General features: G+C 35.3%; 1 protein-coding gene across 3 annotated transcripts in view; it reads left to right on the top strand.

The window, feature by feature from the left end:
• SLC7A11 (solute carrier family 7 member 11) overlaps positions 1–14,350 on the top strand; it is a 167,722-nt gene that overhangs the window by 72,579 nt on the left and 80,793 nt on the right. For 2 of the 3 annotated variants that reach the window (XM_058721369.1, XM_058721367.1), the window contains one exon: positions 1,663–9,079. The exons of the other annotated variant lie outside the window; for it this stretch is intronic. In XM_058721369.1, coding sequence (XP_058577352.1) covers positions 1,663–1,730 — 68 coding nt within the window. In that variant the 3' untranslated portion in view covers positions 1,731–9,079. Of the gene's footprint in view, positions 1–1,662; positions 9,080–14,350 lie in introns of those variants that run through there. 3 annotated transcript variants of the gene reach the window in all.

Raw genomic sequence — 14,350 nt, forward strand, 5'->3', positions numbered from 1 at the left:
TTGGCAATGACATTTCAGAACTACAACAAGAGATCTGGGGGGTAGGGTTAAGGGCAGTGGTAGCCTTGTCCCAGCAGTGATGGATCAGAGCTCTGCCTTGAAGCTTGAGGGGTAGGGCCCAGGGTAGTAGCAGTGCCCCTAGCGATGATAGGTCAGAACTGTGACCTGGAACCCACAGGACAGGGGTCAGGGAAGCAAATGCCCACCTTGGCAATGACAGTTCAGAGTCCTGGGATGGGAGTTCTCAGAGCAATAGTGGAACAGCCCCAGTAATGGTAGCCAAAGTGTGACTTGGAACACAGGAAGTGAGTGACATTTAGGGTAGTGGCAGTGCCCCTGGCAATGATGAATCAGAGCCAGGACCTGGAACCTGGGGGCAGGGGGCAGGACAGTAAGAGTCCGTCTCTGAGCAGCAATGACAGTTCAGAGTCTTGACCTGGGCGAGTTGTGAGGGGAGGGCTCAGGGCTACAGTAGCACAATCCCAATAATGATAGCCAAAAAGTAGCTAGGGACTCTGAGGTTGGGCTTAATGGAGGGGAGCTTGCCTGAGTAATGATGGGATAAAGCCCCATTCTGGGGCTAGAGTGGGCCAAGAAAAGTGGCAGTTCCAGTTTAGTGCATGGTGCTGTGCCGTGGCACCCAATGCTTGACAGCGGGGTAGGTACATCAACAGCCAAAGCCCGCAAAGGCCAAGTCTCACCTCAGCAGCAGCCCCAGCCTCAGGGAGCAGATGAGGAGTGGGGGCACTCTAGGATGCTGCATCAGCTGGGACCAGCATCACTGAGGACTGTGGGAGACCTCAGTAGCAAAAGCTGCAGTCATTCACAGGATGAGGCTTGCTGGGGTCCTCCAGCTTCTGACTGGGGATGGGGTGATACAGGCAAAATGCTTTCTCTACATTTCTATGTAGACATCAATTTTTGAGCTCTGCCACACTTTTGTTCTTTTTTCTTTGTTGTTTGGAAATCTCCCTGAGCTGTTTTCTTCAGTTTGTAGCTGTTTATTTATTGTTCTTGGGTCTCTTCAGTTGGTGTGCATGCGTGCATATGTGCATGTGTGTGTGTGTGTGTGTGTGTGTGTGTGTGTGTGTGTGTGTGCGTGTGTGTGTGTAGAGGCAAGTGTTAGGACTTCCTAGCCCTCCATGCTGCTGATGGCACTCCCAAATCCCTCATTCTGCAGATGAAGTAATAAAGCCCTGAGACATAAGATGTTTTACTCAGTAATATTCTACAAGTTTGAGACTGGACATTACAGTATGAGTCAGTTTGATTTTGCTGAGGAATTGGCTGTAATCTCACAGGTACTAAAACAACAAAACAATTTTAAACCGAATATGAAGTGTAGTTTTGAATGTTTATTTATATCTTCCTTCTGTTGCCTCAAAATATTTTCGGCTTCCTGGTCTATGAATTAAAGTTCCTATTTGAATACAAAATATTAATGTATTCTTGCTGAGAAGCCATCATGGGAAGTTGCAGAAGTGACAAATAAATTAATTGAGCATGATGGGATTCTAATGAAGTAAATAATTCTTGAAAGCGCTCTGTGAAATAGGCGGTTGTGTATTTTCAGTATTCAACCCCAAATAATTCTCATGTTGCTGTTTTTATACATTTCTGATTTCTGTACATTTTTAATTTCTCTTCTTTATTCCTTTGTAGACAGAATAACCAGAACATTACAAATAATACTGGAAGTTGTACCAGAAGAAGATTGTCATAAATTATGAATTAATGCATTTGAAATCTTGGCAATCTATGCTTGGCCTTGTTTCTGCCCAAAGGGCTGAAACAAAATGTGGATCTTCACTTCATTTTATGAAAATCCAGAAGATTTCAACTTTGGTGATGGACTAAAGGAATCAGTTATTTCTATTCGTATCTTTTAGTGTATTCAAACTGGTTTCTAAGAAATTTAGTTATAACTCCATGTAGTTATAGAAAGTGGATATGCAAGCCTTCCATGAGCTCACATGATTTTTGAATCCCTGATACCTATATGAAGTTAGACGAAAAAGACTACTGCATGAAAAATTACTTCAGTGGTCTTTATAACATATGGCTAAGAACCTTCAAACTGAACACCAAGATGTTTTCTGTATATCTGGGATCTATAACAGATAATTTTTGCATACTGTAGTTGACTATACTGTGAAAAGTGTTTTCTATTCTTCTGGGGGATAAAAGGCATGCGTCATCATTATGGACCAAGCAAAGGAAGAAATTTATTTCACATCAGCATTGTATTGCTTCCCCATAGATACTAACTTAGATACCATCTTGTAATGAATTATACCCAGAGCATTTTGAACAAAGGGCAGGGGCGATATGCCCAATTTTAATGAATACATTAAAGAGCTTCTAGGGGCTATTGTTCATGAGAAAAATCCAGGAATTATGTCTAAAAATTATTGATAATTGATGATGTTAGGGTGTTTTCACTCATTATCAGGAAGCTCCACGGTTATGGGCCACTTTATTTTCATGGCAGCCCATTTGATCAGGAAAGGATGTAGCATCTTTCTTAGCAATACTCAGTTTGGTATTAAATACCAGTTTGGTATTAACACTAAACAATACTCAGTTTGGTATTAAATCATCTTAAGCACAGTCACTTGTTTCGCTAATAATTGGCCCCTTGATAACATATCTAAACATGTGCATTTTTGAATCTTCAAATTGCCATGTCCATAAAAGACAAAAATCACCAAGAAAGAAAATACCCAAAATATTATGTCCAACACTATAATCCCATCTATATGCAGTGTTAGTAATTGTGAACATTTTTTTAAAATTTCATAGTTATTTTTACATGGTGATAAATTTTGACAGTTTATACATTTCCTTTATATATTTTATATTCTGTTAAAATATCTCTTCAGCTATAACTGTCCAGATTAATTAGGAAAAGGCATATATTTACATAAAAATTGAGGAAGAAAATGTCACAGTTAAATAAGTTTTACAACTGATGTTTCTAAAAATTTCCCATTCTTTATCTCAACTTTGTCGGTAATTTCCTCACCTTAATTATCATTCAACTTGCAAAAGAGATAACTGATAACAAATTCACCGAAAGGTGAAAGTGTGTGTGTGTGTGTGTGTGTGTGTGTGTGTGTGTATTCAGACAGGTGTTTTAATGCTAAGTTTGGAAAATATTGTGGAATTTTCAAATAAGTGTCAAATAATGGTAGAAAGCATGAATTATTGTTTACATACAACCAAGATCAAGTAGTCCATCATACCTGAGTATGTTTATCCTTTAATTTTAAAAGTAACAATTTTGGAAAGAATTACACTGATTAAGATAATCAAGAGCTGATAGTTCATAAACAATTGACCAAAGTAGAAATTATGATTTATAATATGAGGCAATTCCAATTCACTAATTTCATTTTTTGCTCTTGATAACATTTAATACACATCCAAGATGGACATTTTTTTTTTCAGCCAAACCTGTGTTTGGGTCTCTAAGTGAATTCATAAAAATTCCTTCCTTCTTCTCTTACCATATGGTTTTCAAATTTTGATCTGTAGTCTCTGCTTCCTGTATCCATTTGTCTGTATCTCTCCCCACTATATTGTTACTGAGGTAAAAACACATTTTCTTTATTTTCCTTTATTATTATTATTATTATTAATTATTATTATTATTTTTTACAGTTTAGGCCCATATATATAAACCAAACTCTTCTTGAGATTTTTTTTTCCCTAATGAAAAGAAAACTGATAAAATTTCATGGAGAGGTTTGCGTAGTTCTTGATTGTTCTTGAGAATAATGTGCCTATATCTTACCGTAGCATATAGGTCTCATTTTGTTTATCTTTTTTTAAATTTTTTTTAATATAACATTATACAAACTGACTAGGATACGTATTCATTATTTTTTCCATCGTTTTCAAAACTGATTTTTGCATTGTTAAATTTCTAATGCTACCGTCATAACATTTTAACCACAGAGAAAGTCAGCCAGTAGTTTTTTTAAAAGTGATGAAGATTAAGTTGTGCTTCAGCTTACTGTTAGGATACATCACAGCAAGATGCAAGGTTTCTGAAATCAGCAAATTGATATTCATTAATTATTATTCAGATGGTATCACATCAAGCCAATTCCAGTTGAAAACTCACCTGCACACTAAAATGTATATTTTTATTTGTGGTAAATAAAATTTTCTTTCTCATATATTTAAAATTATATATAGAGAGAATTATATATAAACCATTATATGCAATATACTCATACCAGTGTGGATATTCAAATGTTTATATACCTATTATGAATTTATTATAATGCAAAGAGTCAAAGTGGCCCATACAGTTTAAGACAACTGATATACTCTCTTTCAAATGTATACTCTTTGGAGAACATAGTCTCAAGTATTTCATTACGAATTAAACAGATCTAGTAAAGACTTCTAAAACTAGAACAGTTTGATTAAAAAATGGACTGATTCTCCTTACATAATTTTGAATATTTCAGTAAATGTTTTTGACTCATTTTTAAACATGTTGGATTATTTTCCCGAGATTTTTCTTTGATCAAATGAAGAAAACCAGACTATTATAAATGATTCAGTTACCTAGAAGTAGACCTTGTTCTTGTCTCTAGGAGATTAAAGACTTGGAATAGAAAAGATGGCAGAGTCCATACCGAACATAAATGTTAAGTGTGCACACGCACAAATACACACATGTGTTTATACTGTATCTGCCCCATCCCTGCTGGCACAGAAGTAGGACAGGTTCTTAGGTTACGTTAGCAATGCATAGCGGTTTCTTGAACACTAAAATATGTACCTTGAAACAAATTTCGGGATTATTTTATGTGGCTAGTAGAATTGTTTCTCCAGTTGCTATTTGATAGATTAACAGATGGTTAACACGAGTATAATTACTTAACATAATTTTTTTTATGAACTGTAATCAGTCATCAGGAAACTCATTATTTTCTATTTATAGATGAATGTAGTGCTAACCAAGAAAGGGGGCATCTTTGATCGATAGTGGATTTCTTATAATTGAGGTATAGGTTATGAAAAGATAGAATACTGAACGTCAGAGTAGCAGGAAATGACGGATAGCACGTGACTGGAAGTGATGATATTTTGGTGTAATTTATCGTGCAGCATAGTCAGAGAACTATTGGATGTTAATTGTTGTGGAAAGGTGGATATCCCGAGTAGCTAATGGGATGTAGCTTCAGTGCCCTCACTTAGACATGCCCCTTTCAAGTCTGTACCTAATTTTGCATTAAGAATTTCTCATTAATTTTCTTGATGGAGATCAGAAAAAGTATATACATTTCTGGCCCTACAAAATCTGCATCTATCCCCGTGAGTAAGGTAAAATAACTTCCATTATTTTTTCTATTAGAAATAAACATGGGCCGTTTATAGAATGTTTTTAAATAAAGTTTTGAGTTAATTTAAGTATCTATATATAAAACTACAAATGAGTGTCTCATAATATATATTACTTGATATAAATGGAGGGAGTTCATTTTTGACATTTTTTTTTTACGTTTCAGTTCTGAGTGATAGAAAAACAATGAATGGGGTTTTCATTGTTACTCTCTTTCTTAGTTAGGAAAAAAGAACTCTCGAGAGATTTGGGATTTGAGTGCAGATGAGTAAAAGACTGATTTTACTTAAATGTAATCTTGCTTCATTTTACCCTACATGATATGCTGTATGTTGGTGCTGATGATGTTTACAGAGTCGCATTTTACTTGCTAACAATTCAAAGTCAGGAATTAAAGTATGACATTGTGTAACTGGCAAGAAGCTTGTGGTGGATATAGAGTAGATAATGAGTCATCTTGACAGCTTCTGTTTACATACTTTACATATAAAGTAAAAGAATTGATTACCTGTAAGTGTATTTTAGGTTTATTTTCTCATAAACAGTATTTTACATGTATCTCAATATATATAATACCTAAAAGTGTAACCTCTAGGTAGTATTATTAATGCACTTAAAAAGGTATTTTAAGAGCCAATTTTTGAAGATAATCCTTGCTTCTTTTTGTTGCATTTTCAAATTATTTGGTTTCTAAAAAATGTTTGGCCTATATTTAGATCCTATACAAAGTCACAAAGGCATAAATCATGGTCTCACAGAAAGTTCTCCAGGTTTCCATGTTGTGAGATATTGTCCTTCTTTAGAACTTCCTAAGGATATTAGCTTGATATTTTTGAATCATTCTGGGTTTTTTTTAATGGATCAATGATTTCCTTTATTTTGTCACATTTTGGCATGCTATCCTTTCGATGGGAGTGAGTCTTAATTTGAATTTATACAATTACCTAGATATCCTTAGTGTGAAACTACCACGTGGCTTACATTCCGGAAGTCCTCATTTCTCATCTCTTTGTTACCATTGGCTTTAAAATATCACTGGGAGGTAGTTATATGAAATAGTTATCTGTTACATGTGTGTGTTTCAACTACTCGGATCAAGGGTACATTTATGGTATATATCTCTCAAGAAAACTGTGGAGCAGTAGGCATCTGAGAGCCATGCAGATGGGTGCACTGGTTTGAAAGTGAACATACTTGTTTTTCCCTCAACATACACACTACTGACTTTTTTCAAGGCATGACTTTCAAGTGAATTAATTTATTGGTTAGCAGACTTGCTTGCCGAGTCCTTATTACCTCTTGAAGCCTCTAAAGGTCATGCCGAACGCTAGAGAAACAAAAAAGACTAATGCACAGTTACGTCTTTTGCAGAAGTGACTGTATTTTGAGCACCTTGGGTGACAGTGTATTTTGCACAGAGTCTTGTGGGAAAACATTAGGCTTTTGGGTGTTGCATCTGTGTAATTGGTTGGGTTGTGAGGGATCTGACTTGCATGAGGATTGTGAAGATAGACCTCACTTATCCTACTAATTAACCGTCTTCAGCACTTGCTCAGAAGCTCATTTGTAATCACACCTGGAGGCAATGCAATGTGGTTCCCTGGTTCTAGGTTTGAACTGTCTTATTTCAAAGGATTTCTGATTTATTTTTTCCATAGAATTTCTCCTTCATTCCAAATTTCCATATACTGACTAATGCAATATAAAGGAATATTATATTCAAGTAAAATAATGCTTTGGGGAAATAAAACAGATTGTTTCAAATGAATGTATGCTTTTCACAGAATAGAGGTGATCTACATGAAACTGTGTGTTTTAATGATTTCAAACACTACCATATAGCACTTTTGAATTGCTTTGGAAGCAAAAGAACAATATATATCTAGGGTTATTACACAAACCACAAGAATCCTCCAAAAAATTTAAGTAGTCTTGTATTTTTTTTTTATCCTCTCCCTGGAGAAGTTTTTTTACCTAATAGTTTCCCTTTAGGATTATTACTAATGCTGTAAATCTGGATCTAAACTTTTTGATTCTTACATCTTGAAAACCAGATTCTTCTTTTGACACTATCCATGTACAGAGAGTGAGATATGGCTTTACTCTTTTAGGATATTTGGGGCCAATGTTATTTTGAACACAGGCATGGGCCTCAAGTTTCTATTTCTTTGTAGATGGGTTGCAATACAACAGTAATGAGTTTTCAGTGGTACCCTCAACATTTTGAGAACTTTGCAAATGTACGCATCAGTCGTGTTAAAAGCGCATTGCTTAGTATCATGAAATATAGTGTCTTCTCTCTGTGCCAAATTGGTGAGCAGACATGTAGTTGTGTTTTACTAATGCTGAAGTTGGCTACCTGTGGTTTTATAATAAGTACAAGTCAGAAAAAGGCAAGACAAATGGCCTCTCGTACTGAATGCTTGGCGAACTTAATTTGTCCTACTTTTCTGACGGAGCTTTGACTCTAGATTTCATAGAACTTTTTTTTTTTTTTTCTACTTATCGTAGAGTGGATTAGATGGTAGTGATGCACTGGTAGAGATAGTGTTTAGTTATTGACTCAGAATTCATTTCATGATGAATTTTTTGCGTCTTCTTATTGTATGTGTATCTGTATTTACTTTATAGGAAATGGGTTTAGTGAGCTTTGTGTTAAAATCTGACCTAGTAATGGTGACTTCTTCAATTATCAAGGGGTAGAAAATATGTGTGTTGGTATGTTTGTATCAACACATTATTAGGTACTGGATATGAATGTATTTAAATGCCTCTGACATTCTACGGCAAGCATCAATAATTTGCACTCATGGAATCAATTAGCCCAGTGAAAAATGGTAGAGTACTCTGGAGGGTTGTGCTGGCAGCCATCTCTTTGATCTATGCTTAAATTGTAATTTACAGACCAGCTCTATCCCTTAACTTGAATCTGGAATTCATCTGTCGTGACCTTGTACCATTCCCCTAAGTAAGGAGCAGGGGGAACAGGGTTTGGTCTGGTGATCTAAAGTACAAGAACAGAGAAATCCAGCTGAGGAAGAATGAGCCTCAGTATCCTAAATGGTCCTCATCTGTGGTGGGGTTTCTTCACTCTGGCGTTATGATGATAAAACTTGGTAGAGGGGTTTGTGCATCTTTTATACAAATTTTATACAACGTCTTATATTTATAAATTCTTAAATAACAAAATTCCTTTTCTGCATCTGTATTCCAACCATATTAGGAGTACTGATTTTTTTTAGATATTTGATATAAAAATATAAATGGTGTAAAGGGACTTTCATGTGTGAATTGTGTTGTGTTGCTTAAGGTTCTCTGGCACTGACGCCTATGCCATCATATAAGCATCATATGTGAAATAAAATGGATTTTTCTATAGTTTAATGATTTCCCTCTGGGGAGAGTTCTGCTGCAGCAATCACACTGCCAGATGATGTTTATGGGCTATTTGTATAAGTGGTAAGATACTATGAAATAAGAGTGCTTTCATCTGGTAGAAACATGTCTTGACACATGTGTTTTGGATGGAATAAATTTTGGTGCAATATGATGTCACTCAATTTTGCAATGAATTTAATTTCAATTGTATTTATGTATATGCATACCAGTCATGCTTCTAGTTGCTTCAACCTTCATATATGTATTTTTGTCCATATTTTTACTTGAAAATATTTTAAATGGAAATGAAATAAACATTTTATAGTTTGAATAATAAAAGTCCTGCTTTGCTTTTTTTTTTTTAAATTTTAAACCAGTATACATCCCAATAAATCGAAGACTTTCATTTTAATGATTGAATTTATCAATCATTGACTCTGATTGCCCCAGGATGTTCTTTCTGAAACACAAATATATTAAAAGGCTTCCATGGTTTCACATTTACTTATTTATTTTTCTGGCTGGATAAAATCCAAAAGCCTCTGCACAGTGCAGGACTTTCCATAATCTTCCACCCTTCTTTCTCCAGCTACAAATGACCACTTCTAACCTTCTCTGCAGCCATATTAAATGTTTTATCAGTAGTTTAACAGCAACAGCAACAAAAAGATGCTATTATTTCATTCGACATACTGTGGATTCTTACAGGAATTATATTTTCCTCCCCCATTCCTATCTTCTGCTTTCCACATAGCAAATTTCTATCCAATGTTCAAGACTGAGTCCAAAAGTCACCTCTTCCAGAAACCTTCCCCAAGACTGATCCCAGAATACCTCCACCATCTTGGATGCACCTTTTTTGTAGAACTCATTACACCAGTGTAATCAATAGACTTGACTCCCTTCTCTGCCTAAATTTGAAATGGTGTGTGTGTGTGTGTGTGTGTGTGTGGTTTTTTTTGTCTTTCACTGACTAAAACATAATAGGTATTCAATGTTAATTAAATTAATGTATTCAGTGAATGAATGAATGAACAACTTTAATTCATTAGGTTTCATGATAAGCTTTTCTTTTTTTTTTTTTTTTTTTTAATTTTTTTTTTTTCAACGTTTTTTATTTATTTTTGGGACAGAGAGAGACAGAGCATGAACGGGGGAGGGGCAGAGAGAGAGGGAGACACAGAATCGGAAACAGGCTCCAGGCTCCGAGCCATCAGCCCAGAGCCTGACGCGGGGCTCGCACTCACGGACCGCGAGATCGTGACCTGGCTAAAGTCGGACGCTTAACCGACTGCGCCACCCAGGCGCCCCGATAAGCTTTTCTTAAATGCATTTTTTATTACCTCTAAATTTAAGTAATCCATTAGATTCTATGGAAAGAATATTTCTATGGAATACCTTAACTTCAGAATGTAAGAAAACTAGAGAGTTTCAGTCTCTGTCCCCTCTTCCACTCTTCTCCTATCTCATCATCTCCTCCACTCCCCTCCCATTCTCTCTTTTTCTCTCTTCTCCCCCTGTTCCACCCCCAGTTCATGTAAGTAAGTGAGTCTTGATGGAGGAAATAAACAGTGAAATGACCTATACTACAAACTTTTCCTATGAAAAGACATTTAGGCTTTTATATTTTCAATAATATATATATATATATATATATATATATAATTTATTTGTTTCTATTTTCATAATAATAACTTAAAAAATGCTCAGAAATGTAGAGCAAAAGGAACCTAAAGTTCTGATGACCAAAACTCTCTTTGAAGTAGACACAGGAGATTGAGTAACATTTTCCCTGGTGAAATGCTTTGGGAAAACAATAAAAATATTAAAGTAATCACTTTGGCGCCTGTTAAATTTAAACAATTTTGAAAAGAAATATAAACTATGGGATATGTAGATGTACTTACTTTAAAATTAATGAATATGACTGGATATGTGTTTAATAAAATATATGGAAAATTGAGAGAATACATAATGTATAATAATTTGCTTTTAAACGCTCATTAGGCTATTACATATGCTGGTTTAGGTTCACAAGGACTTTTGCTGCTGAAACACATCTAAAATTTTTCTACTTGAATTTGTAGCCTATGTCTAACTTACAAAGATTTGAGATCTTTATAAGCTGTAATAAGCATTACGTAAGCTGGGATGGGGTGGGTGAGCCATGGATAACTATTGCTTTTGCCTCCACATGCCCTAAAGATTATATTTGCAGACTTCCTAGAGCCCTGACTTTGACAATCAAGTCTTCATAGCCATCTTGTTGTTTTTATAGTCTTAAGCCTAAGAACACCTGGTCACCAGCAGGCATGGGATAATTCTCTCAAAAAATGTTTGATGTTTGAAAGAATTCAGAAACAAAAAATGTAATTAGGATTCATTACCTTTTAAAACTTAAGCTTTGAAGATTTATTAATCTCTGAAAGATGTGAAGCAGGACTTCAAAGTTGTTAATTCAGGTTAAATACTACAAAAATTGAAACACCCTCTGGCTATAATAAAATAACTAAGTATAAATGAGTATAACCCTAGAAAAGTGTGAGCAAGCCAGTTATTTTCCTCTCACTTTAATTTTTTGTATAAGAAAATCTTGCTTTTGTCACAGTAATTAACATTGTAATTATACAACAACATGTTATGACCATCATTCCTTCCATTTCCTAAAAGCTAAAGACACCATAAAGATTTGTTTCATTTTCTGGATTCTGCCTTAAACTTATGTTTACTTCTTACCCCCACATTGCTGTGTTTCTTTCACAATTTCTTGCTTAAGGAAGCAGTGAAAGCAGAAACACCTCCCCAGCCATATAATGGGTAAGGGGTGCAAGAGATAGAAAACGGTTAGCAGTTTGTATTGTGTCTGCTTCATGAAGTTGGGGCGCTACTTTTTTCTCCTAATCGTTCAGATGTATTGATAACATTAGGGCCTCGGGTGCCATAAACAGTATACCCAGATGTGATCTAGTCCTAGGACGTTGGGAAGGCTTTCCCGAAGATGCAGTATGAAATGATATTGAAGGATGGGTGAGCGTTAACCAGGTAAAGTGGAGGCTGGATGTGGAATGTTGTAGGCAAAGCAAACTGTGTGATAAAGGGCCTGAGCCAGAAAAAGTAGGGCTTGTCTAATTAAGGAAATAAAAGCAAGACCAGTGCAACCAGAGCACGGAGACATCAATAATGCACCTCTAAGAGAGAAGTAATTGTGGAGGACTTATTTGTCAATGTTCAAGATTTTGGTTTTTACCCAGTATAATGGAGATGGCAGAGACAAATGAAATTCACTTATAATATGAGCGTTCAAGTTTACCAAAGTTTCAAATCTTATCCTCTCCTAAAATCCCTGAAAAGAATCATTTCAAATAGTAAAAAATCATTTCCATTTACTTCTTTTCATTTTATTTTTTTTCATATTTGAGAAAGAAAGAGAGAGAGAGAGACAGAGCACGAACAGGGAAGGGGCAGAGAGATGGAGACAGAATCTGAAGCAGGCTCCAGGCTCTGAGCTGTTAGCACAGAGCCCAGTGCGGGGCTCGAACTCAGGAGAAGTGAGATCGTGACCTGAGCTGCAGTTGGAGGCCCAACTGACTGAGCCACCCAGACACCCCTACTTCTTTTTTATTATTGTTATATTCTATCCAATTAGTTTATATCACCAAATAATAAGCTTGAGACACACACTTTGCAGGAATTACATAAGCAACAAATACAGGAAATCTTTTTTTGTTTCCAGAAATTTTGTTTTCTCTCCTTAGCATGTTTTCCCTCCTCTCCTCCAAGTTAGATTACATCTGACCCACATTGCTGAGTGCTCACCAACATTTATCTCCAGGACAATCTGTGATTTTTTTTTTTTTTTGAGAAATATTTTTCTGGTGCTATAGTTTTTTAACCTAGTGATAATTTCTAAAATGTATTTTTTTGCCCAAATGAAAATATTTTAAAAAATACCTTGCATGACATATTATTAAACAGAGTTACTATCTTAGAAGAAAAAAATTCTTCATTTGAATGTAATGTTTTAATATGAAAAATGCCAATAAAGTAAATTGCTTCAATTTTTTCCTGGTTCTATAGAAATAGAATGAATTTTTAGTTTTTTCTACTCTTCATAATTCACAATGTATGACAAGTGACTTTCCTGGCAAGATAACCTGAATTTTGTTTAAAGAATTAGAGAAATAAACATTATTTGATATCATTTTAAAAACGCTTACATGGAAAACAGGGAATTATCTGATATCCCTCCCACCCTAGCTTCATTAAGATATAATTAACAAATAATATTATATAAGTTTAATGTATATAATGTGATGTGATATATATATATATATATATATATATATATATATTGTGAACATGATTATCACATTAACATTAGGTATCACATCCATCACCTCACATAGTTACCACCTTTTTGCAGTGACAACTTTTTTTTAAAAAATTTTTTTTTAACGTTTATTTATTTTTGAGACAGAGAGAGACAGAGCATGAACAGGGGAGGGGCAGAGAGAGAGGGAGACACAGAATCTGAAACGGGCTCCAGGCTCTGAGCTGTCAGCACAGAGCCCAACGCGGGGCTCGAACTCACGGACCGTGAGATCATGACCTGAGCCGAAGTCGGACGCTTAACTGACTGAGCCACCCAGGCGCCCCTTGCAGTGACAAATTTTAAGATTTACTCTCTTAGCAAATTTCAACTCTACATGTTCATTATCCATTCATTTGCCATCAGGCACTTAGGTTGTTTTTATGTCTTAACAATTGTGAGTAATGCTGTAATGAACCAGGTTGTGTAGCTATCTCTTTGAGATTCTGATTTCACTTCCTTCGGTTATATCCAGAAGTGGGATTGCTGGGTCATATTATAGTTCTTTTTTTTTTTTTTTTTTGAGGAATCTCTACACTGTTTTCCCTAGTAACTGTACCGATTTACATCCCTACCAATAGTGTGCAAGGACTTTGTCCACATCCTCACCAATACTTGTTATTTCTTGTCCCTTTGAAAAAAGCAATTCTAACAGATGTGAGGTGGTATCTCATTGTGGTTTTGATTTGCATTTCCCTGATGATGAATGATGAGCACATTTTCATGTACCCATCAGCCATTTGTGTATCTTTTTGGAAAATGTCTATTCAGGTACTCTGCCCATTTTAAAAATGGATATTAAAATGGATTTTTTTTGCTATTTATAGGAGTTTCTTACATATTTTGGATATTAGTCCCTTACCAAATATATGGTTTACAAACACTTTCTCCTATTTCACAAGTTGCCTTTACATTTTGTTGATTATTGCTTATGTGGTGCAGAAGCTTTTTTGTCTTAATGGAGCTCCACATGTTTAATATGCTTTTGTCACTTTACTTTTGGCAATAAAACTATTGCCAAAACCAATGTCAAGAATTATTTTTTATTGTTTTCTTCTAGAAGTTTTATGGCCTCAAGATTTACGTTTAAGTCTTTAATCCATCTTGATTTAATTTTTGTGAGTGGTTCCAGATAGGGGTTAAATTTCATTATTCTGCATGTGATTGTCCAGATTTCCCAGCACTATTTATTGAAGATTGTTTTTCCCTATTGAGCATTCTTGGTTTCCTTGTCAAATACT

Source organism: Neofelis nebulosa, chromosome 3 (genome assembly GCF_028018385.1).
Source record: "Neofelis nebulosa isolate mNeoNeb1 chromosome 3, mNeoNeb1.pri, whole genome shotgun sequence".
NCBI classification, from domain to species: domain Eukaryota; kingdom Metazoa; phylum Chordata; class Mammalia; order Carnivora; family Felidae; genus Neofelis; species Neofelis nebulosa.